The sequence below is a fragment of the Drosophila simulans genome, chromosome 3R (assembly GCF_016746395.2).
Source record: "Drosophila simulans strain w501 chromosome 3R, Prin_Dsim_3.1, whole genome shotgun sequence".
In the NCBI taxonomy this organism is placed as follows: domain Eukaryota; kingdom Metazoa; phylum Arthropoda; class Insecta; order Diptera; family Drosophilidae; genus Drosophila; species Drosophila simulans.
The window spans coordinates 15,280,783-15,304,220 of NC_052523.2; the positions used below are offsets into that span (position 1 = coordinate 15,280,783).

At 44.9% G+C, this 23,438-nt stretch overlaps 1 protein-coding gene across 4 annotated transcripts; it reads right to left on the bottom strand.

The window, feature by feature from the left end:
• Window positions 1-560: 560 nt before the first annotated feature.
• Window positions 561-22,469, bottom strand: LOC6728601 (cadherin-86C). 4 transcript variants are annotated; one of them, XM_016175125.3, is made up of 12 exons: window positions 21,533-22,462; window positions 10,926-11,707; window positions 10,290-10,373; window positions 10,088-10,213; window positions 9,874-10,023; window positions 9,703-9,817; window positions 7,649-7,841; window positions 5,430-6,747; window positions 5,236-5,366; window positions 4,472-4,562; window positions 3,954-4,150; window positions 561-3,885 (listed from the first exon to the last, which is right to left on the bottom strand). In XM_016175125.3, exons 2-12 carry the CDS (start codon window positions 11,703-11,705, stop codon window positions 1,251-1,253), a joined length of 5,820 nt encoding a protein of 1,939 aa, XP_016035233.1. In that variant the 5' UTR covers window positions 11,706-11,707; window positions 21,533-22,462; the 3' UTR covers window positions 561-1,250. The 4 variants fall into 4 exon arrangements, 2 of the variants coding, with proteins under 2 accessions (XP_016035233.1, XP_016035231.1); XM_016175123.3 differs by having other exon boundaries at window positions 5,236-5,384; XR_001599891.3 differs by lacking the exon at window positions 4,472-4,562 and having other exon boundaries at window positions 3,746-3,885; window positions 21,533-22,469.
• Window positions 22,470-23,438: the final 969 nt, after the last annotated feature.

Here is a 23,438-nt window from a genome sequence, read left to right on the forward strand (position 1 = left end):
TTATTTAATTAAATGTCATCAAATTATTAAACAAAAATGAATTATATTGAAATTAAATACATATTCTTTCACCCAAAACTGGAGCTTGTTAAAATTTCTATAGCACACTTACAAGTCTTAAATCAAGGGTAATTTATGTATTTTATTAAATAAAAACTTAAGTGGATTTAACCAATTTCATGATTCCTTAATGCAACTTAATGAATGTGAATTTGGTTTGAAGTCGTGTTGCAAGCATCTAGCAACTATCTCCCAATTGTTCAATTCAGTAGAAGAGAAGTATTTAATGAAAGAATATCTTTGATTTTTGCTTGCCCTTGAGAAGAAGTACTTGATGTGAAAAGTGTGAGCTGTACAAACTTCTTATACAAATACCTGACGATTCGGGGTGAGAAGTTCAAGAGAGCGTAAACAATATAAAAACACATTAAAATTAACCCTAGGCGCATACATACATATGTATGTCGCTGCCATTCAGCATCAAAAGCGGATCAAGTATAAGTGTTTTTAACATTATGGCGCACTAAATTTCCCGTTCCGCACCCTTGATAAAAATACAATTTTTGGATTAATTGGATTTATTTAAATTTAATTAAAGTATTTACAAAAACTTGCTTTCGATTTATTAGATTATATTCGCAAGTGTTTTCAATATGGCAGGCATTTGTTTATTCGACTGCAAAATATACACTAACTTACGTACATACACATTTGCACAAGTTTCTGGTAGGAAAGCACTTGGTTATGACTTCTGGGCTATAGCTACAAACGTATATATGTACACAGATCCATTAGACACTATCCACATAAATATTCTTAACAATTTTGGTCATACATAGTAGAGTAGTTAATGCATATAGGATAGAGTTGAATACATTTGTGGTACAAATCGAGCGACAAGACCTCGAGATTGGACGAGTAGCAATCGTTCTCATCCATATCATACCACTTATCTAGGCATAACGTTAGATATAAAACTTTGAACTACATCTGTCGGCTTATGAGTAAAATGAAATCGGCTAACCGGATCCGTATCCGGATCCCGATCCTAACGTATTTTCGGTGCACGGAAACGAATTGAACATATCTCAACATCCCGTAGACTACGAATATGGAGTAACATGCTGGCTTTTGGTGTATATGATACAGTATTGCAGATAGTGTTGGTTCGATGATTCGCAGGTAGGGAGCCTTTGAGGCTATCACATATGATTGTTCCTTTCTTTTGTAGGGGCTTGGAATGGATCGTCCTAGGAGTACTGCGGCGACTCTCCGCCCGAGTTGATCTTCTTTACCCGGCTGACATCGTCGTAGGCGATGGAGAAGACGCTCTTCTTCTCGGCAATGGGATTGCGACGTCCCAGGCTGTTGAGCAGTGAGTTCATCGCTATTCCGGAATCGTGATCATCCTCCAGTGTGGATGCGTTTAGCTGCTTCTGTGTGGGATGCCCCGTTCCGCGATGCTCCACGTAGATCTTTGAGTTGGACACCTTTACTTCGTTTTCTCGGATGGGTGAGGGCTTGGGCTTGGCCTCCTTGCTGGTCTTGGACTCTCTGCCGGACTTAGATTCCTTTCCGCCGGCAGCTGCATGTGGCGGGGTCTCGGGATACATGTAGTGGGGCAGCTTGGTGGGCGCAGTTGGGACCTCCAGGGCGTTCTCCCTTTCAAAACGGTGCTCCGAGTGCTGGAGCAGTGGGTGATTCGTGTCAGTCTCGATTTTTGGTTTGTGCTGCTTGTTTAGGGCTCGGTCCTCCTTCAGCAGTCGACTGCCTTTTGGTGGAGATTTCCTGGGCGCTGGTTCTGGCTTGTACCGGCCACCAGTCTCATCATATTCCTCAACGTCCTTGGGTTGCGCCGTGATTCTGGTTTTCGAAACCCGCTTCTCCGCAGCTCCCACCTTCTTCTTGCTGGATGGTTGTGACTTTGATGACTCGGTGGAGGTGCGTCCACTAACGGATGACTTCTTTTTGTTGTAGTACCACTCCATGTACTTGGGTACATTACGTTCTTCGGGCTCGAGGCCCGCCAGCTCTGTTTCACTCTGGTAACTGCGATCGGTTAGGGATCGCTTGGAGCCAACTATTTCCGTGGAGGTGGACATGAGCTTCCTACCGTTCTCAGTCACCGTGGACTCGTACTTTGAGATGGACACTCGGTTATGTGGCGGTTCTGAGGATGTCTGCTTCCTGGAACCCCTTTTGGAGCTATCGCGCCTTGATAGTCGCGGCATGGCTTCTGGCTGGGAATCCGTTGGTGACGACCTTCTCGGCAGCCTTTTGCGATCTACTGGGTTTTCCGGCTCCGCATAGGTTTTTTCTTGCCTTCGGTACCTTTCGTTTTCCTGCGCTCGACTAGGGTAATTGGTTCTGATCACAATCTCGTCGCCATCCGAATCGATAGAGTACTCCGTATCATCCTCATCGAAATCGGCATCGGAGTGCTTGTAGTACTTCTCTACCTGTATTTTCCGAATGCTGTGCGATCCCGGACTGGCCAGGTCGTCCATTGAGTCGCTTATCTCCATAAACATATCGCGGTTATGGGAATCCGATTCGGTTCTGTGGCGATTGCCTGTTTCGCTTTCCCTGTTTCGGGATTGGTCCTTTCGACTTTCGTCACTCAACTGCTTGCGCAGGATACTCGTTTTGGTCTCCCTTAGAGGTTTCTTGGGTGGCACTCGTTTCTTCCTCTCCTGTACTTCCTCCTCCTCTTTGATGGGAGTCCGAATCTTGCGTTTTACCTCCTCCACCATTACGATTCTCTTGCGAGGCTGCCTTGGCCGTTTTTTCGTCCTCCTTCTCTTGATCCAGTAGACTCCTTCGGGACTATTTGGCGGATTGAAGCGCACGTACTCGTATCCGTCCTCCGACATGGATTCGTCGTTTTCGCTGCGGGCTCTTCGGCGAGATGGTTTCGCCAGTGAAATTTCGGGATCCAAAACGCCATCGAATCCCTCTGTCTGAGTGCCAGCATCGCAATCCGTCTGAGTTCCTATGGCCATCGACTGGCCGGGAAGACTCTGCGTTTCCAATGCCACTTCGTGTTGGGTGTATGCATTCTCCAACTTCTCCTTTTCCATCAAAATCTGTCGGAGTAGAGCATTCTGCTGCTTGAGTGAGTGCTCCAGTTCGTGGGTAAGTGACTGATTGGAAACAGCTGGCTGCATCTGCTGATCCAGGGAAACACCTTCGCCTGCTTGCACCGGCTGCGTGTGGATGACCTTCACCTCCGGCTCCAGTTGGGAGTAAACTATGCTATTTGGCCCCGATTTTCCCAGCGGGAATGTGTCTCCCTTTAGGGTTGATCCCTGCTGAACCTCATTGGGCATGGATTGGATATAGGTAGCGCCCGGAACTATCTGATAATGCTCTCTGATGATCTGCTTGCCATCCGGCTGCTCCTCGATGAACCTGCGCATCAGGATCTCCTTGCCGGAGTTGTCGACCATCAGCAATTGCGGATGGGAGAGATTACCCGCCGGTTTCATCGGGACATTCACATAGATGTTGTCATCGTCCAGGTTTAGGCCATCCCTAGTCTTATCTCTGGTCATCAGCTGAAGAATCTCCACGTTGCCATCCTTGATGAACAGCTCCCTTTTGCTTTTGAGACTATTGTGGGCGGTATTAAAGTCGATGTCACTCCCTCGATCAATCTCGTGCCTTCGCATGGAATCATCGTCGATGTGGCGCACTTCCGAGTCGTACTGCTTCCTCCGGGCGTACTCCTGCCTGTTCACCCGGGTCCGGGTGATGTGCTCCCTGTCGCCCGCCAGATCGCGGTTCTCAATCACATCCTCCATGTATACGTCGCGGTCGTTGATCAGATTAGTCCTAGAGTTATGGAAATTAAGATGAAGGTCGTCTTTGGCTGTGCGGTTATGCCTGCAGGGTTAGTGGAGAAGGAAAAGGTTAAGTTCTGTTTGGTTTTGAGCCCTGGTTTGTAATCCTACTTGATGCGAACACGTCGCTGCTGCTCCCCGGCGGATTGGATGTGTCGCCGATCGCCTTCGCCGATGTCCTGGCCCCTTCCTACGTCTTCGTCAAGCTGTTCACGTCCATCGTGGAACTCCCAGCGGGTGGGCTTCGTTCGGGTATCTGGAGGTTTCTCCGCTGACCAGGCATCGCGTCTTCCCATCCACTCTGCGACCTGCAAGTGTGTTAGGAATTCAGTTTGCATAGGCTTATGAGTTTAAACTATTCCGAAAAAGCGAAGTATATCTAAGGAATTTTAATATGCATGTGAAGCAATGAATCTTGAGAAATTTTGGGTTAAATTGTACATGTTAGATATACTTCCGCATCCATTATGAGTTGTGCAAATTTTGCAAAGTGAAACAAATTTCGTAGTCGATAAGGAAATCAAAAATGAAAAACTTAAGATTGATAGCTTTTGCAATTTGGAATTTGGTAAGTGCGTTTGCATTACAATTTACTACTACAATTGAATTCGAAAAAGTTCAAAATCTACCTGAACAGATTTTGTTTGTTTTCCATTTGCCATTTCCCTATGCACTAGATGCACATCGTCTTCAGTTCTACTGATATTAACTATTCTTTTGCTACAAGAGAAAAATAAAAGATTATACATGGATAGAATGGTTGTGATGTGTGGTTGATTATGTGTAAATTATTCCAGAGTTCTTAAGATACTTGTTCATTGGCTTTGGACTGGAAACCAGTTTGTTAATATCCATTTGACTCAGTTATTACACTAATGTCGGTATGTTAAGAATGCAATTGCATGCTTAAAAATTCAACATTTATTAGGCATCTTAAATATTTAACCACTTTGCATATGGCAGTCAAATATTTGCCAGTATTAAATTTACAGTTCGGCTCACTCATGATCAATTTAGCATTAGAAAGTCGCCTTTAAATAAATATTATTACAACTAATTGGCAATAACGCTTTTTATAAGTGCATTCGTAACGAGTTTTTTATGAACTCCAAACGTGCAATATTTACAATTACATAATTTCCATCTTAGCTTTTATCACTGCCCCCAAGTGAGATTGCGTAGTTTGGCATATAACAGTGGGGAGACTAAGTAGTTTTCACACCGCGATAGTTAAATAATCTTTGGAAAATACATTCTATGCTTAATAGTTTAGATGATGATAATTTAGATGATGCTTGTGTATTTTAATATGATTTTTCCAAATATTATTTGTTTCCCTGGAGGAACGTGTACTGAACCCATCCCAAATTGAATAATTATTTTTGGTACTCACGTCGCCGCTCCGTAAAGTGGACACCAGGAGCAGATGCAGCAAAGCAGCAGGATCAGAATGGTGAGTGCCACCAAGGTGGCCAACAGGATGAGCAACCAGAAGAGCACCTTGTTCTCGGCCTTGTACTGCGTCTGCAGGGGAGTGAGATTCTATTAAAGGCAATTAAGCAACCCGATCCTCCAGGATCCACTTACGTCTGTGCTGGAGGTGTCCTGCGGCATAATGGCATACGAGTTGTTGTGATGGGACAACCGTTGCTGGATCTCCGATATGTCCACCACGGAGGAGCTATCGTAGATCACGGTGGCCGTCACTACACTTCGCTCCTTGATTCCCGGATTTCCCGCTGGTATATCCTTGGCACCCGGCTCATCGGGTCTCAGGGGTCGGATATTGTGGATGTACACCTTGCCGCCTGAGAGGGCCGACAAGGTTTCTTCGGTTTTGGCCTTGTCCGGATTGTGTCCTGGCACCACAAACTTGACGGTGCGCTTCCGGCTCTCTGGTGGATAAACACGAATCGTGGTGGTAGAGAACCGCACCGGTACTCCCAGATCATAGGCCCGGGCTGTCAGGATGAATATATCCGTATCCTCATCATCCGATCCCGCCTGCCGACGTCGTCTCGTCTTGGCATTCTTCTTGGAGCGCAGGTGGATCTTCTCCCTAACGGTCAGCTCACCGGTCACCTTGTCCAGAACAAACTGATTGTCGTAGTTGCCATTGATGATCTCGTAGCGCACCTCGTTATTGGGAGCTGTGGCGTCCTTGTCCTCCGCATGAATAACAGCGGTTGTGGTGAAGCCCATCAGATCGTGTGTGAGTATAAACTCGTAAAGATCCTTATCGAAGATGGGCGTTTCATCGTTGACATCTATTAGTTTGATTATTAATGGCACCTGAGCTCGATTTCCCTCGCCATCCATGTCCCTGGCCTCCACATAGAGATGGTACTCGGGCATCACTTCCCGATCGAAACCATGCTTGTTGGTGGACACCGTGATCAGTCCCGTCTCCGCGTCCAGATTCAGTGAGGTGTTCAGATAGCCTAGAATAGCCGTATAGCGCACTTTGCCGCCCAATCCGGAATCCGGATCGGTGGCGAGCACTTGGACCACCTTTGTGCCCGCCGTCATGTTCTCGGGAAGCTCTACTGAATAAGCTGGCTGCTCAAAAACCGGAGCATTGTCGTTCACATCGTTGATATACACCGTAACGTTGACCAGAGCCGAAAGATTGGTCGCCGGTCCGAGTTCCTGGGCCAGGATTTGGAACTGCACCGACTGCTGCTGCTCGTAGTCCAGCATGGAGTTGTCGCGCACCCGGATCAGGAACCCGGCACTCCGTTCCGCCACATTGGGGCTGATCTCGAACGTGCCGTTGTTGTTGAGCAGCGTCAGCGAGAAGACGCCGTTCTTGCCCGTATCATCGTCGTAGACCCGCGGCACGTAGGGATCAACGAACGTCAGTGCGGTGCCTTGTGGGGCGTTCTCGTCCACCCTCGAGACATAGCTGCGGGAATGGCGGAGCGGAGGAGCAGAGGAGAAGAAAAGTCGTGAGCCAGAGATTAGCATGGGGAAAGAACTTCGTGAACGCCTGTACACTGTTGTAAAGGCGTGCGACAAGCTACTTCTACACTCGTCAAAAAGCTGGGGACTAGCCACATCATGGCTCATCTTATTATATGGACAGATCGAGGTTGGAAGAAATAATTTGCTACTTATAAGGGTGGTCTATTAAACAATCCCAATAAATACTATATATATTATATTCAACAAAGAGATCCTATTAGAATCAACCAACAAGCTAGACTTAAGCTAAGTTCTAAGGAACTGATGTTTCAATCGATCAGTTTCAATCTTCATTTTGAAGAGCATTCTTGATTGAAGATCGCCCATTTCTCTGACTGCAGCCGGACTGGCAGTTGGCTGTTACCAGTTTGTCGGGAATTCGGCTGGGACGGACTGGAGTTCAAAGTTAGTGCGCATAAATGGATGCTGCAGTCGCTGATTTCAGCAGAAGAGTTTATAGTCCTCGTCTTCGACTTGGTCGTCTTCTAAGTCGTCGCCTTGTCGCCGTCATCGTCGTGGTTGCCTATGCCAAGAATTTTAGGACTTTATGCTAATGGACGCGGCTAAAATTTGTTGTTTGTGTTGGTCGCAGCTCAGTGGTGTCTTTTCGGTCTTTGTTTTGGGATAAGCAACATCACTCCTACTTCGCCCAATTGCACTAGGAGGGAGCAGGGATACAGGCAACAGGGAGCAGGGAGGGAGGGACCAGAGATTCGGGACCCGGGACTCATAGTGGTTGAGCAGGTTTGCCCTAGCAAAGTCTATTTTCTTTTCTTTTTTTTGGTTTTTTATTTTTGCAGTATGCCCCCCGGCTGCTGCGATGGGAACCTGCTGGTACTTACTGATCGTTCTCGAAGTACGGCGGCGAATTGGTGCGATCGGGCAGAAAGAACGCCAATTGGACCGTGGAGGCCAGTGCGGGCGGCTCGTCACGACCCACCTTAACCTCTTCCGCAATTACGGTGAGCAGCACCGGATCACCCACATGCGTGATGAAGGCAATGTCCTCGAGGGGTCGCATCAGGAAGATCTCGCCTGCAATGCAAATAGCCGAAGCGTTGATTGATTTAATGCACAGTTTCGAAGGGTTAGCTATATTTAAGATTAATTGCATAGAGTTCCTGAAAATGAATACTTAAATTCCAATTAATCAAAGGAATCATAACATAAAATAATATCGTTGCAAACTAGTACCAATCAAGCTGCTGCTTACTTATTTAGTCTTATTTTAACACATTTTTCTGAAGAGAATTATCTGAGACCCATCAGTCACATCTCGAGGCAATTAGAAAGGTCAACTATGGGAACTTCAGTCTAGTTTTTTGCACTTTTTTCCGGTGTGATTTGCGTACTGGAAAAACTGAAAGCTGCAGCCAGCTGTAAATGCTCACAATCTGCCTGTGGGCCCAGGAGCGTTTTTCTTTTTGCACCACAGCCGTCATCAGAAAACCTGATAAATGGTGCAGAAAGTTGGTAGTTCCCACGCCAAGTTCAGTGCACGTTGATTATGCTTTTTTCCCAATTTTTTATTGAACACTTTTTTTTTTTTTTTACTTTTCCCCGGTGGTGGTCGTTGGGTAATATGCAAAAAGATTCTGTGCAGCTCGAGAAGAAAAGATTCCCACCCATAAACTTTCGGCGGATTAGCTGGCGCCACAGCCGAGGTTCTCAGAGGTTCTCAGAATCCAGAATTGGCTGATTAGCCGGGCCATCCATAATTTGAATAGCTAATCAACTAGAAGTGCATACCTTGTATAAAAGAGGCAACATATTTAGTTATGCGTCGTTGCCGTTAAATAATTAGTATACTTCGTGTCTGCGAGCCTAAAAATAGCTGCAACACTGCTAATAAATCCGGGCAGTGGGAATATCGACCACAACGCTGTTAATTGTTTTGCCCCAAAGGGATTCCAATTTGAAATTCATTTGGCTAGAGCCAGCAAACTGTGAATCTTCGTGGCAAGAGTGCTTCCCACTGCACATGGCTGAAAGAAATTGTGGGTTGATTGGGGGAGGAGGAGTTGCATGAGGAGGAGGAAGAGGAGGAGGAGGAGGAGGAGGTGGAGGTGGAGACAGCCTGGCCATTATACTCGATGGTGCTGGTGGGGCAAGAGCAAGCGGCTCGGCCTTATAGCCAAAGTCATCAAAGTGCTACTGCCAACGAGACGAGACTAGCACGAAACAAGGAAGTCTCTGTGGTGGTTTGGGTTTGGGCCAAATTGCGGCACAGAACTTGGCCGCAACGAACGGGTATTGCCGTTGACGTCGGAGGAAGTTGCCTGGAATCGGAGAATCGGAGAATGGGGGACTGGGGATTCGAAGGCGGGGTGAAGATGGGTTTCTATCTAACGAGTCTGACGACAAAGCGGGTTGCCGTGTTGCTTGCAGTACTCGTACCACTCCACCGCTGCACCACTGCACCACCTGGTAGTTATGTTAATATCGGTTACCTGACGTTGTTCTGCGGCTATTTTCCTCTCGCTTATGCCTGGCATTTGTTGCTGCTATTGTGGTTTCTGATTTTCGTCCAATTTATTTTGCTTGCTTTACTTGTGGTCAATATTTTTAAGTCCGCTGCCCATGCGCAGACCATTTTTCTTGCTTCCTGCGACTATATTTGCAAAAGCTCGCCCCTCCCCATCCATGGGAATCTGCGATGCGATGCATCCGAGTTTGCAACGCTAAGACAAAAATTTTCTACTATCTATGCACTATCAGTGTCCCATGAAGATGTTATCTTATTTTATTACAGTGGCCGTTGGTAAGAGTAACCATTATATAGGCGTTCTAGCAACGATGACCATCACAAGAGGAATTAAAGTGTGTTATCTCCTTGATAAATGTTCGGACCTTGAAAACTAAGTGTGCTTCCGCATAGAGTACGTCCTTTACTTACCGCTTGTTTCGTTGATGTCGAAAAACGAGGTGAACGGATTGTTCTCGGATACCAAGCCGTAGCGAACCTCCCGGGGATTCCCCTTGTCACCATCCTCGGCGTGGACTTGCAATATCTGAGCGGGCAGAGATATTGGAATTTATGTTCCTTAGAGATATGGAAAAGATATACCTTATCGCCTGGCAGTATTCCCGGTGGCAGTTTGGTCACTGGGGGAGCAGATGTGAACACTGGCGGCTGATCTTGAACATCCTGCACGATAACCACTATCTCCATGCCCGCTATATTGCGGCTATCCTGACCAGGCTCAGCATAAGCATCCTTCGGGCAAAATGGGATATTTTCATTTATAGCTATGATTAATCTTAAATATATAAATACTCACATTGGCTAGTATCGTTAGATGGTACATGGCTTGCTTCTCAAAGTCTAATGGTCCCAGGAGGAAAACGGTGCCTTCTGTGGTCTCGGAAGATACGATTTTTTGTCTTATGGCAAACAGCGGAGAACCCTGTTGGCGAAAAGTACGATCCATAAATCATAAGCTCCGTTGGGTTAGGGGTCTCCATGGCCATCTTCCAACTTACCCATAACTCGAGGTAGACTGGTTTCTGGAACAGTGGATTCTTGCGCGCAATTACGTAATCCAATTCCGTGCCGCGTTTAGCATCCTTTAAAGATAAATCGGGGTTGGGGCTTATAACTTTTGATGATATTTCGGTTGGAGTAAATTACACATTTGACCCTGTCCGAATCCGCTTGTAATTTTGCACCATAACAATGATTATCGTGTACGAGCATCGCTTATGAAAAACGAATAGCATCTTCTCCATTGGGAGACGTGCTTCTAATGGCTTATCTGATTACTGCTTCATTAAAGTGGCTACACTTGCAGAAAATTCGTTGACTTGCGAAGGCAAAGAAATTTTAGAATACCTACTATCGAAAATGGTATCTAAATGCCAAATAGTAATAAGAAAATAAAAATCTAAAAGATTAAATCTGTTTTATAGAAATCTAAGATACGTAGTTAACCAATTTCATTACTCCCTTTTCTGCTGCAACTTGACTCCCTTTTATCCTAAGACCTCTGTAATAGAACTTTTCCAAGTGCCCCAGCTCCTCTAGACGGATCTCTTCACGGGCGTTACGTGTAATTGGTAATTGAAACGTTCTGGCCGTGGCCACATCCACATGTGGATGGATGGGTGTAGTGTTCTCACCTCGGGTATCATTATGATGCCGGGCTTGTGCGGGAAGATGAGGTCGTGCGGCGTGGTGAAATTGGTGGCCGTAATTGAGCAGAGTTGCGTGGTCATCCCGCCCTTGGTGTCCTTCACCGATACCTGGAAGTCATAGTATCTGCCCGGCTCCAGTCGTCGCTGGAGAACGATATTCGCCTGGCACACGGAATTGTACTTGGTGCAGGGAAGCGATTCCACCTTGACGGTGGAGGCGCTGGCATCGCCCACGAACTCGAAGGTCAGCGGATAGTCGAACTCCTCGTCGGTGGCACGCAACCTGTAGATTACCGAGTTGACCTGTGCGTCCGCCGGCACAAGAACCAGGCGCATGCGCGTGGTCGGATCGAACTTGGGGTCCGCTCCCTGGACGTGATGTGGACACAGAATGCCAATTAGGAGGCTGATTGTCAGCAGTCGATAGGCGGTCATTGCGCCCAACCAGGGACCAATTGGACCCAGTCGCGATGGCCAGTGGTGCTGCATCTGCTGGTTCTGATGATTGTGCTGCTGTTGATGATGATGATGATGCTGATGATGATGATGATGCCGGTGGTGCTGCTTCAGGCGATGGTGATGGTGGTGCTGGTGATGATGGTGATGGTGGTGGTGCGGGGAGGTAGCTGGGGTGTAGTAGTAGCATTCCCTCTGCCCACTGGGCTCCTCAGCGGCACTCGTGCGACTGACAGGCTCTGTTCCCAGGCGGCAAAGCGGGACATGTGATCGGTTCTTCTCCGGCTGACTGCTACTTGTGGAAGCCATTTCTGGAAACAAAAAGATTGTCAAAATTTAAGGATTAGTAGAAGCTAAAACATTAAATATAAGGGTCTTAAACTTGGGTAGCAAATAAGTGAATTAATCAGTTTTTGATTAGTTTACCCAACAAAGAGGGCTCTACTTCCGCTGCTCTTCAAATTAAATCAGTTATGAAATGGCACACAAATTTAAACCCCGAAAAATCCAAATTGAATTTTCCTTACTATTGAGATGGTAACCTTGTTAATTTCAATTATAACGCAATGCGTATCAAATGAATAGTGTTAACTCGGAAATTAAAGGCAATTCAATTTGAGAGCCAATTTAGAAACGACTTGTAATGCATCATCGTGGATCAATTAAATGGTGCTATCAGAGCACCCGATCTGCATCTACGGATTTCCAAAAGGTAGTGTCTTGGGATTGGGAAGCGAACGTGGTTGTGCAATGCGCTGACCACGGTCCAAACCGCGCCGAATCATCGTCCCAAATGCATAACTTTTGTGGGCCAAGACGAATCCCAAGCACCAAGTCGGGACTGGATTGCAGTTGGCTCGCTCCGGGTGTGTGCAAGTGTGAACTATGTATTAAGGTTTAACTCGGCGTCCGGTGGTCGCTCCACAAAAGTGGTTGACTGACCAACCAACCGATCGACCGACCGACCAACCAAGCGACCAAGCGACCATCTACTTTCATTTTCCATTCGGGGCGGTCTGGGCAGTGCTTGGAAATCGAATTAGATTTCATAATTAATACTGCAGCACTTTCATTTTTCCTTAAGCCATGTAGAGCCATGTAGCCATGACCAACAGATGAGGCCAATTTGTATGGCTTAACCGCAGTGGAAGTGGAGTTGGTCCGCGGCTGATAAATAATGCAATTAAGAGATCTACGACTGCTTATTTGTCGCAAACACGGCGCTCTGTTTTTGGCACCCTGGCTGAACAAACTACTCAAACATCAGGCCGAGTTGTAATATTATTAATTAACAAAATACTCGGATACTTTGGCTTTATGCAATCGTGCTCCCCGAGCAAACGGCTTTTCACAACGATTAAGTCCAGTTGGTCAATGTTTTTCCGCCGCTTGTACTTATGTTTTATGTTTTTTTATTTCACTTTTTCGGTGCCATATACGTTTGTTCAAATGTGAGCAAGAGAAATGAGCAGTGAGCCGAAAAGTTAAGAGCTGAAAGCGTTTTGGCAATATGTTGAAATGGGCATAAATTATGAACTTAACACTTGAAAAGGTTATAGCTGTCCTAATTGCTTTTGTTTCGCCTAAAGAATGGCCGTCATAAATCGATTCGTGTAAAGGCTTTTCAACTAATGTTTTAATGGCCGCACTTGCATTACTTTCCAACTTGTTGTAAAAGGGCATTACTTTCTCACCTATTATAGAAAATAGTCATAGTTGGGGGTCAATTGCGTAATTCCTTGCGGTTTTCACACGTATTAAAATCATATCGCATATTAAGCTTATTTGCTGAAAATGCAGATCCACTAATCTCCGCCGAATTAATAGGTATTTAACAATTTAAAACTAATATGACAACATAATAACTTTCGTTTTGTTTGAGCCAAGTTATTATGCAGTGTTGAGATCGTTATCATCTCATAAAATAACCAGCAGCAAATAGCCGAAAAGCTCTTGATGACCTTTATGTAACTTGGCGCAATTAAGACGCCAGATGAAATGTCGATTCATCCGATTCAGAGGGTAAGATGGGGACTATATGGCTGGATGACAGGTAGCACTCGTTTTTAAGTACATGAGTATGTGCCTCTCGGCCCAAAGAACACCATGTATAGCTGATAATTGGGCTACGATGTGTCTTGGCTAAAGAGCGTCGTTCTTGAGCCATCATATCGGTCATCATCACAAAGCCGGGTTTCAGAATTGGTAACGCGGTCAGTCAAGCGGTCACGTCTCGTCTGTCTAAACGCGAAAAAATTTCATTACGTTTAATCATGTGCGACAATTACAAGCGGTACTTTAGACGCATTTCTCCGAGGCTTTGGTAAAAGTATAGCCATTCTTTATGGTCTACTTGCTGCTGAACAGCACTACAATCTCGTTATTCTAATGAAAATTCCATAAACCTTAGGGAATGTGTTTCTTTTCGCTTTTTGCTCAGTTTTTTTTCACTTAATAGCTGACTGATGGATTCTTGGGTGGAGATGAAAAGACAGCGGCCAGCGAAGGAAATCGAGAAATAGATCGCGACGGCTTTCGGTTTTCTTAGCCCAAATTGCTCAAATTGGTAAGTACACACACAACGTGAAAGATGATAAAACTCGGACCGTAACGCTGACACAAATGACAGCGGACATTAAACGGTGTTGAAATGACAGTGTAGAGCTTTTATTTCGCTCTTTTTTTTCACTCATCCGAGTGCCAGGTTGACCAGCAGTTGAGCAAATTGAGGGTCTCCGGCTCCGACATCCAGTGGCAATCTCTGTACACAAAAGAAAGAAGGTTGGATAAAAAAAAACGACCATTCTGGATGGATGCTCGATTACAGGAGAATCGGAGGAGCCGGCAGACAGTAGCCGCCGCGCAGGCGAATCATTGACCAAATCCTGGCACTGAAACTGGGACTGGGACTGGGACCATTTGCTGGCCGCATTTGCTGGCCCTTAGCGTTCACGTGTGTGCTGCACGTAATTACAAAACTGGCCAAGAAACAGCGGCAGCAGCAGTGGTTATACACTGCGAGAAAATTTGGAGCATGGAGAGAAGGATATAGTTTGGATATATGCACCTTATTGGAAGTTCAGTTACTTAGTCTTGCGACATCTGAAACATAGCTACTTTAACTTTCAGATAAAGAAATGTCCACCTTGGTAGTTGAAGTTGGTATATTTTTCTCTCAGTGCTGCTCCTTTTGGCCCGAACCGAACGTCGGCTGCTTAAATTGCGAGCTCAGACTTTTTTGCGAACAGCTCGGCGGTGAGCTATTGGCAATCCGGTTTCTTGTCCGTCCCGTCCGCCGAACGGCCGTTCGTGCTAGCTGTATTTGCCAATTTCCAGTTTGTGCAGCTGCATCTAAGTGGCATCGTCGAGTCCTTAGCCACAAGCCAATGACCAGTTATGTCAGTCGGATCCCAGGCAGCCCCACTTGGAGTTTACAGTCTGCTGCTTGGAGCATGCAGCATGGAGCTTGCAGTTTGGAGGCGAGGCTATGGCCACCCGACACCCTCGCTTTTGGTCGCCAGCGTGTTGCAATATATTTTGTGGCTGCCGCTGCCGCGGCGGCTGCTGCCCGCATTTGGCTTAGAAAGGCTAAAGTATAATGAATCTGTGTTATATGTGCATAGTATGCACACCACTGGCCGCCCGGCTGGCCCGATAATGCATTCAATTTGCAAGTATATCGCCAGGCCCAGTTTGGTTCCAAATCCAACATCGAAGTCCACATCCAAGTTCCCAGTTCGCAGTTTCCCGGCTGCTGTTGCGCAACAATTGTAACACACGGCACACAATATTTGTGCCATTTGACCGAATTTCTCTTAACACAGATATATACATATATACATATGTGTTCCAGCCGGATCGGAGCGGTCAGACAGCTTGCCTGGCTCTGGCTTACTGGCTAAATGGCTAACTGACTAACTGGTCAACTGAATCTACCACTGGCAATGAAGTTGGCCCGGTCTTGGGTCTCTCCATCGCCATCGCCATCTCCATCTGGAGCTGGAGCTGGAGCTGGATCGGCAGCCAACGCCTTGATGTTTCGCTATTTGCTCTTTGCTATCTGCTACTTCTGCACCATCTATATATAGGATTAAACAATCGTTCACATAACGCCACGGATTCAGGCAAGACAACATTTCTTCGCAGAAAGGAGTATGAGTCAGTTGAATTTATTACCACCCAAAATGGCTTCATTTCTGCCGCTCAGAAATGCCTTTGAAATGGGGGAACACTTGGGCACATTAATGCCAGAGTCACCGTAGCCTTGTTTATCAATTGATGGCCTAAATAGAGGCATTGAAGGTGAAGGTATTTTAGATTAAGTTAAATTGTCTTACCTAGATGATTCATTAGGAACTATTGTAGCTAAATAAATTTTTTTAAAATTTTATTCAAAAAAAGATAAAATCGTAGTCTTTGTAAGCAGAGGATTAATAACTATTATTATCCATTTTATGTCTTTCGTATGAAATAATGCCTATCATCAAATAAAAATATAACTTGTGGCTTATCTTCTTTGAAAAAAAAACAGAAAGTACCTTTCCCATTTCGATATCCTGATAATTTAAGGTTTCGTTTATAGACATAATTACAATAAAGGATATTGCCGGCGATAAAAAAGGAACATTAAAAACGTTCGCTGTAATCAGGAAGCTGGTAAAAGAAAAACTATATTTCTTGCCTATGTTCCTCAAGTTTATGAAACAGTTTCGTTTTTATTGGCTTGCAATCGCCACAGCTGTCGGAAAATTTGGCCAACTGCGTTTATTATTGTGTCGCGAGTGAAGGGTATGTAAACTTCGACCCGCTGCCGATGATCAATGTCTTCCTGCTTTTGGGCCAAGTCTGCGGTCTAGTCGCTGGTCTAGTCTGCGGTCTACGGGCTATAGTCTATGGTCTATAGTCTTTGGTCCATGGTACGAGTATATCCCCACTCCAAAATCGGGCGCGCCTCAGCCAAAGCTCGTGAGTTCACTCTGGAGCAAAACAAGATTTTGGGCGTTGTTCAATTTTTCGGGCTGGCCTGGCTCCGGTTCAAAATCCAACTGCAACTTCCACGGCACGCAGCTTCGTGAGCTCTGCACTTTTGTCTCTTTTTTTGCAATAGTTTTTTCTGTTTTATTTTTTGGATTTGGCTTGGTTTTCGAACTCGGGCTGGGCTGCAACTGGCTGCGACTGCGCCGTGGCTGCACACAAGTAGAATGAAAATTTGTGTTGCAAATAAAGTTGAACCTGATGGCAAACTAATCTGCTTCACGACAATAGAGCTCGCAGCCAGACAGCGGGCAGCAACAAACTGCTGCACTGCGAGAAATTCGCAAGGTTAAATGAGCTAGAACTGGGAAATGTTGACCAAATGAATTAAGCCAGTTTGAAAATTAAGCAAACATAAGTATCTATGCTTTTAGAATTTGTGGCATTGAAAAATAAAACCATAATACATAGTTCACATGATTTAAGATGAAAATAAATGACTAGAACCTAAATGTCAGCATTGTACATGATTCTGACTAGTACGGAGCTTCCTTAGAAATGTTCGAAGTGCGAATATTTTTTCTCAGTGCAGCCGCGAGTAGACGGCGAAGGCAGCTAGCGGCGCAGACTCGTAATCAACGTTTATTTCGTGGCTCGTTCGTGTCCCCCATGCGACCGTCGACCGTCCTTCACCAAGCTAGAAGCCCCGTCTATCCTTTCCTGTTCGGACTTCAGGGGGTGGGGCTCAGACCAGGGCGGATTGGGGAATGTGGGGATAGGGGGATATGGGGCTTTGGAGCTGGGTCTAAGCTGGCTCTGTGGTCTAAAGTCTGGAGCTGGAGCTGGAGCTGTTGCTGGAACAGTGACTGGGCCCAAACCCGAACCCAAAAGCCGCCGGCCGTTCCTTTCCGTCTTTGGGCTTTTGTCTGTCTGTCAGCTCGTCAGCAAACACACAGATATTTATGCATGTATTTGCAGTCAATTTTTGCAGTGTACGTACATATCTGCATCTATAAAGTTTTTATTGCCGCAGCTGCGGGCGTGTTTCTGGGTGCGCCTCGCTGGGTAAAATAAATACGCATAAAGGCGATATAGCTGAGCAAAATGGAAACAACAGGGATAACTACTGCTCCATGTCTGAGAACGGCAGCATTTTTAATATATTATTCCCGTAGTTTAATTGCGGTCCATAAAGTGCTCGGCGAACAGTGATTATTCAATCGCCCATGGGTAAGTCGTATCGATGGGCTAAGCATCAAGCGCACAATTAAAGCCTAACTATAAATATATATATTTTGGATTTATCTGTGGAGAAATAATTTCTAGATTTAAATCTATACTGTTATGTGGTTGGATAACTGTAAAAGTTAATACTCGTATGATGGATGGCTTATTGCACTTTTACCATACGAAATGCCATTATTTCTCAAGGTATAACTGGTTTCCTATCAGCAAATCAATGTTGACTCAAATACCTTGGTGCTTTCTAAGAATTTTCATTGTACTTGTGAATTCTTGGCAAATACCAACGGAGGGCGAGACAATAATGTGTGTGCTTTAAAGTGTCTCGAAGGCAAGCCTTTCATTTATTTTTAAAAATAAAATAAAAAAATTCCATGTGGGCTGTTAATGCGATAATTACTAAGGGCCACATTTGAAATACAACTAATTTGGCGTAATAACACTGGCACTTATCACTATTATCTTTGAATGTCAAGTTTGTATGGCTTGGCTGACGGCTTGTACGTGTTATGGATGACTAAAAACTTTTTTTTTGTTGAACTATGGCCGTTTCCCCAGATTTTCTAATTATCGTCGGGGCCGACTGTGATGTTTTCCTTTCATCTCAACAATTCCAAGCAGTTGGCAGCCAACGTTTTTTTTTGTTTTTGTTCGCCTTTGTTTCAGTCATTTTCCTATAATTAACAAAGAAACGCACTGCGGCGGCCTAGACAAGGTTCAGCTGCAGGCTCCCAACTATTGAGTGAGAAACTTGGCCCACAGTTCACAGTCAATTGTAAATGAGGAGCACAAACAATGTTTTCTTTTGGGATCCAAAGGGACCTCAACAACTCCCCAGATCCAACTCGGATGTGGACCCGACCACGGGGGCTGGACCGCAGACCATTCGATTAGTCGGGGTGCCAACGCCAACGCCGACGTCTTGCATCTCCAGTTTTGGATCTGGAATCTTAGGCTTTGGGCTTTCGGCTCCCATCTAGCCATCGCCATCGCCATCATCGTCTGATAAATATTAAGAAACCCCACAAACATCTACAGCGTCATCGCCCGCGCCTTCTTCTATTGCCCGGCTTTGCCTGGCTCGGTTCGTCTCGCCTGTCGACTCTACTACCTTTTTTATACTTTTTTTTGGATCCGTCATGCTGCCGCTTTGTTTTCGGGCCACGGTTCCTACGAACCCTAGCAAACGCAGCGAAAAAATAAAATAAAAATGTAAATAAAAGACCCCAATGAATGCAATAACAGCAATACCAGCGAGCAGCGTCATAAAATGGTGCGTGGGATTGACAGCGAAGACAGATACCGAGATGGTCTTAGCTTCGACTACGACCATGGTCGCAGGGCTCCAGAGATCCCGAGTCGACTCCTATTCCACCCGGGGCATAGCGATCGGCAATCGGATGCGATCCTCCAGCCGGCAGCGTGTTGAGTACTCAAATTGAATCTCGACTTTATCGGCACCCAGCCACGGAACGCTGGCAGACACGAAATTAATTGGCTTAATTTATGTGAACTTTTATAAGAAAATGCACTCAGGCACTCTTTGGCGAGTTGATTTACATTTATTTTCGCATTGCCAGCGCGGTTTAAATACCCATCCCGTCGTCTTCTAATGCTTGTTTGGATTGCAGTTAAGCCGCATCAACGGCAACATCCAGGCTCCAACGCTCCATAGGACACCATCCATCCAACTGGGATGGTACGTAATACTACTAAAAAAAATGAAAGAACGCCTTTGCCGTTGGCCAGCCTTCAGCTCAGTCTGTTCCTCAGTCTGGATTACCAACCGTCATCGGATGAAGGAAGCCTCGCAGACGGCCAGACAAAGACTGTGACTGATGGCTTGCTGGCGGATCAGGGGCCTACGGCATTAAGACACTCGGCAAAAATCATATGCAAATCGACAATAAAAGTGACTACTCTCATATCTTAATGCCACCTACTATTCATTTATTCGTTCAATTTTCCATTTCTGTCACTTAACGTGAATTTATATCAATGATATTAGTTCACATTAATTATCAGTTGAATGTCTTTATGGGACATATATCTTTTCGGACTAAATCGAAGTGTTTCGAATCGTTTAATTAAACGCTAGTTTCTTTCAGTGCTTAAAGAACAAGATTGGAATTGGGAATGGAGTGGAGACTAGGGCTATTTTGAAGAACAGAAAATCTATTTGCAGTCGTTGTAAGGAATCGCCGCGTCGTTGTAGGCCATAATTGCTCTCCTCAATAAAGCAAAAATTTATTTCCACTTTGGCAAATGGGACGCGCTGAGAGTTGGCCAAGAGGGTAGTGTAGTGCTAGTGTTTTGGCCAAGAGCTGCGCGGCATGGGAAATGAAGAGCGGGCCAAAAAGCCAGACTGCAGCGGCGACATTGTGGGCGTCGAGCATAAATAAATGTCTTTATGTGCCTTCGCGCAGTTATTGTTCTTCATTTTGCATGCGGTCGGGCCAAAAGGCTTCAGACTCCGAATTGTGTTTTTAAAACCTCGGTTGAACGACACTTTAATGACGCCACACTGCGTTGGGCAACCGGCGAGAACTAGTCGCCATTACGAGTTGAGGTACGTGGATGTGCGTCCCGTTGCCTCGCGGCAATCGAAAGACTCAGGCAACGAACGCGATTTTTCGATGCCCATGCCGATGTGCGGTCGCTGTAATTCACTTTAAGCGTCTCCGGGCGCTGTTAATCGGGTTGCAGCGATCGACGCATGGCTTTCCAGTAGTCTAATTTGCCGTTTTAGTTGAGGCCAACAGCCTGCCCCCAAATTAATAAATATGCCCGGTTCGACGCGTTGCATAAAAAAGAATAACCATAAACGAAATAAATCATAGACCGTCGACCCAAACCGACTGCACCCCTCAGCGGCGTGTCGGATTTTTTATAAATGAAAGCAAGCGGCAGATCGATGGCCGGGAAAAAGTTAAGCTTTCGAGAACCCGAAGCCAAACGAGGCACGAATATATGTATGTACGTTTTCGATGCTCAGGCACGCATGGGACGGCACATAAGACACACAGCACTGCCATTATGGATAATTCTGCAGCATAAATTTTAAAATGCCGCAAAGCTGTCAATTTTGGCACTGCCCCGAGTAAAGTGGGTCAGGCAAGGTCGCTCCGGTGTTGTTGCTGCCGCTCAGGTAAGTGGCCAGGTATGTAGTTTGCCTTTGCGTTTGCGTTTGAGTTGGAGTCTCTGTTTGCTTTTGCGTTGGTAGCTGGTAGCTGTTAGCCATGTTCGTGTGGCTCGATATATACAGATATGTATCTGTATATACATATATAAAGCAACTTGGCTAGTTCCTGCAGCAGCAGTCAACTTACTCGCTGGCTGCAGACGAATGTACATCGTTATGTAATCCATCAACATGGACCGACCGAGCGACCGATTTGATTAGATTCACCATATGGTTTGATGTTTCGAGTATTTATGGAGGATCATCCCACAAATTACCTCCAAAGTAGGTGTTTACCGGAAAATCATCCGACGATATCTGAGATTTCAGAAGGAAGGTTGGATAGATTGTCAAATTTACGGCCTCTGTTGAAATCGATTGCTACTTAACAAAAGATCAGTAATTAAATGTTTCGAAATACAGAATATCGACAGACGGCATTTAAGTTTCATTAATAGTTAATAGAGGACTTAAAGAATGTGAATATTTATAGAATGCATAAATGTTAATACATACATACAGCGTCAATAAAACTTAAATTATTTTTCAATAGTTTATTTTATGACTTACAACTTTTTAGATTACCTAATATTGCAAGGGAGAGTTGGTTTTGACTTGAACTTTGTTTTATTTGTTATTTATCTCGTCTGCAGAGACTTGATATATATATTTAATTTTCTCCCTCGCACATCAGACATGAGTTGATTAAATATGTACATACAAACTAGTTCAATTATACCTTTTGAATGGTTAAAAAGTGCTGCGTTGTGAACTCCGGTGAAAAATCGTCGTATCTTCACAGTCTGACTTTTAATTTCAACTTTCCATGTGGTCGGTCGCCTTATTTATGCAACCCGAATTCGAGCACTTCACTGCTTTTGTTTGTCGTTTGTAATCAGGTGATTGACATTTTCGGACCCGCACTGAATATTAATAGACCGTCTTAAATTGACTGCATCACTTTTTGGCCACTGATTTAAAGGCACATTTCTGAGCGTTTTTTCACCAACTATCCTTCCGCGTCCAGCACGTTTTCAATAAATTCAATCTGAGGAGTCGAGAAGCCCAAAGAAACCGATTGAAAACCGAAACTGAAACCGAACCGTGTTTTCTAAGCGGCTCAGATAACCAATTTGGGGCTTCGCTTGAATGAACCTCGAACGACCTTGCCTTCGGATTAGATCAAAGTCGATCAGATCGGTCAGATACGAAATTAATGGGGATACCGATCGGGCAGACCTGTCAGTCACTACTAGGAAACCATTCTTTGCGTAACTCAACACCGAAGCTCATTTATTTTGGGAACTTGGCGAATTTGCTAAACGTTCTTTTGTTCGCCGTGCTGGAGTCTCCGATTGCAGAAACATCAAAAGTATTTACGTACAGCAGCGTCAGCGGTTCAGCGTCCACGTTAAATTGCTGCAATTATACTGCCTGACCAGCAGCTCCACAATCTCGGTCTCCCCGAGTCCCGATTTCAATTGCAATTCCAATACCGATGGCGATCGCGATCACGATTTAATCGCAGCTAGACATGGTATAGTATAGCATAGTATAGTATGGCATAGTCGAAGCGATCCAATTTCGATTCCGATCCGATCCGGGTGTGTTGGAAAGCGCGCCGACGACAAAGTGCTACTGCCGACGCCAATGGTCCGGAAAGAGTGCTGGACTAGTGGAGCTTATCTGGACGCGAAGAATTCTCCGCAGAAAGCCAGAGCGAGAGTCTTCCGAGACGCAGAAAGCCGGTTTCTCTCTCTCTCTCTCACTCTCTTTCTTCTCTTTGGAACCGAAAGCAAGGCAATGGCAATACCCACTCTTGTTTTTGTGGGAGCAGCAAACCCGTTTCGCTCGCCGGTAGGTACAACAACCACTCTGCTCCACTCCACTCCACACCACTCCACTCCAATGAACCTTGATATATTCCCAATAATAAACAAGCCTGAGAACTATCGGAAGCGGACGAGTCCGCAATTAATCCTGCAGCTCTTGTATTCGGTTGCGTTCGCACATGCAAATGGCGTTTTATTCAATTATTCAACTATTGGCCACAAATTTGCACGGCTTATACAATAGGTAATTTGTTAGCGATTTTCGCTGATTTCAATTGAGACATAAAGCCATTATTGCATGTTATATATCGCTGCTTATTTCGACGATTTTATTGTCGCCTTTTCAAGCTGAAAATTTAAGCACTTAGTGCCAAAATTATTTACATATATTTCAATCTTTTAGTGTGTTAGTTGCCTACCTATATTTATGCTTCGTTTAAAATTTCGAAAGGGTTCCAATATATATTTATCTATTTCAGCTCCTTGGAGGTATCGCAAAACGCATAAAATATTTTGTTATTTACTTGTAATATCGGCTTCACAAAGGGCTTTCCATCAGGTGGTGGTAATATTTCTTATTACCTACTTTAAATATTTTTAGGAGTTTCCGAAAGGGTCTTAAAAGTAGATTACCTAGATGCGACTGAATTATGTAATGCTGACTGCATTTAATATCTTGTTATATTTCGAAATATGTAATTTGGATTTGTTTTCTTGTCGACAGGAACATATTGTAAAGGTCATTGTTTTTAATAGTGCTCGAAACTGAGACCGTGACTATGCTAATATTCACAACCGACATGTTTTCGATTA

What these genes read in the sequence shown, in the direction of transcription:
- LOC6728601 (XM_016175123.3), bottom strand. Translation starts at nt 11,705, where the DNA reads ATGGCTTCCACAAGTAGCAGTCAGCCGGAGAAGAACCGATCACATGTC. An exon ending in GCATCATAATGATACCCGAG is followed by an intron (nt 10,374 to 10,925) that starts GTGAGAACACTA and finishes TTATCTTTAAAG; the next exon opens with GATGCTAAACGCGGCACGGA. An exon ending in GAATACTGCCAGGCGATAAG is followed by an intron (nt 9,818 to 9,873) that starts GTATATCTTTTC and finishes CTGCCCGCTCAG; the next exon opens with ATATTGCAAGTCCACGCCGA.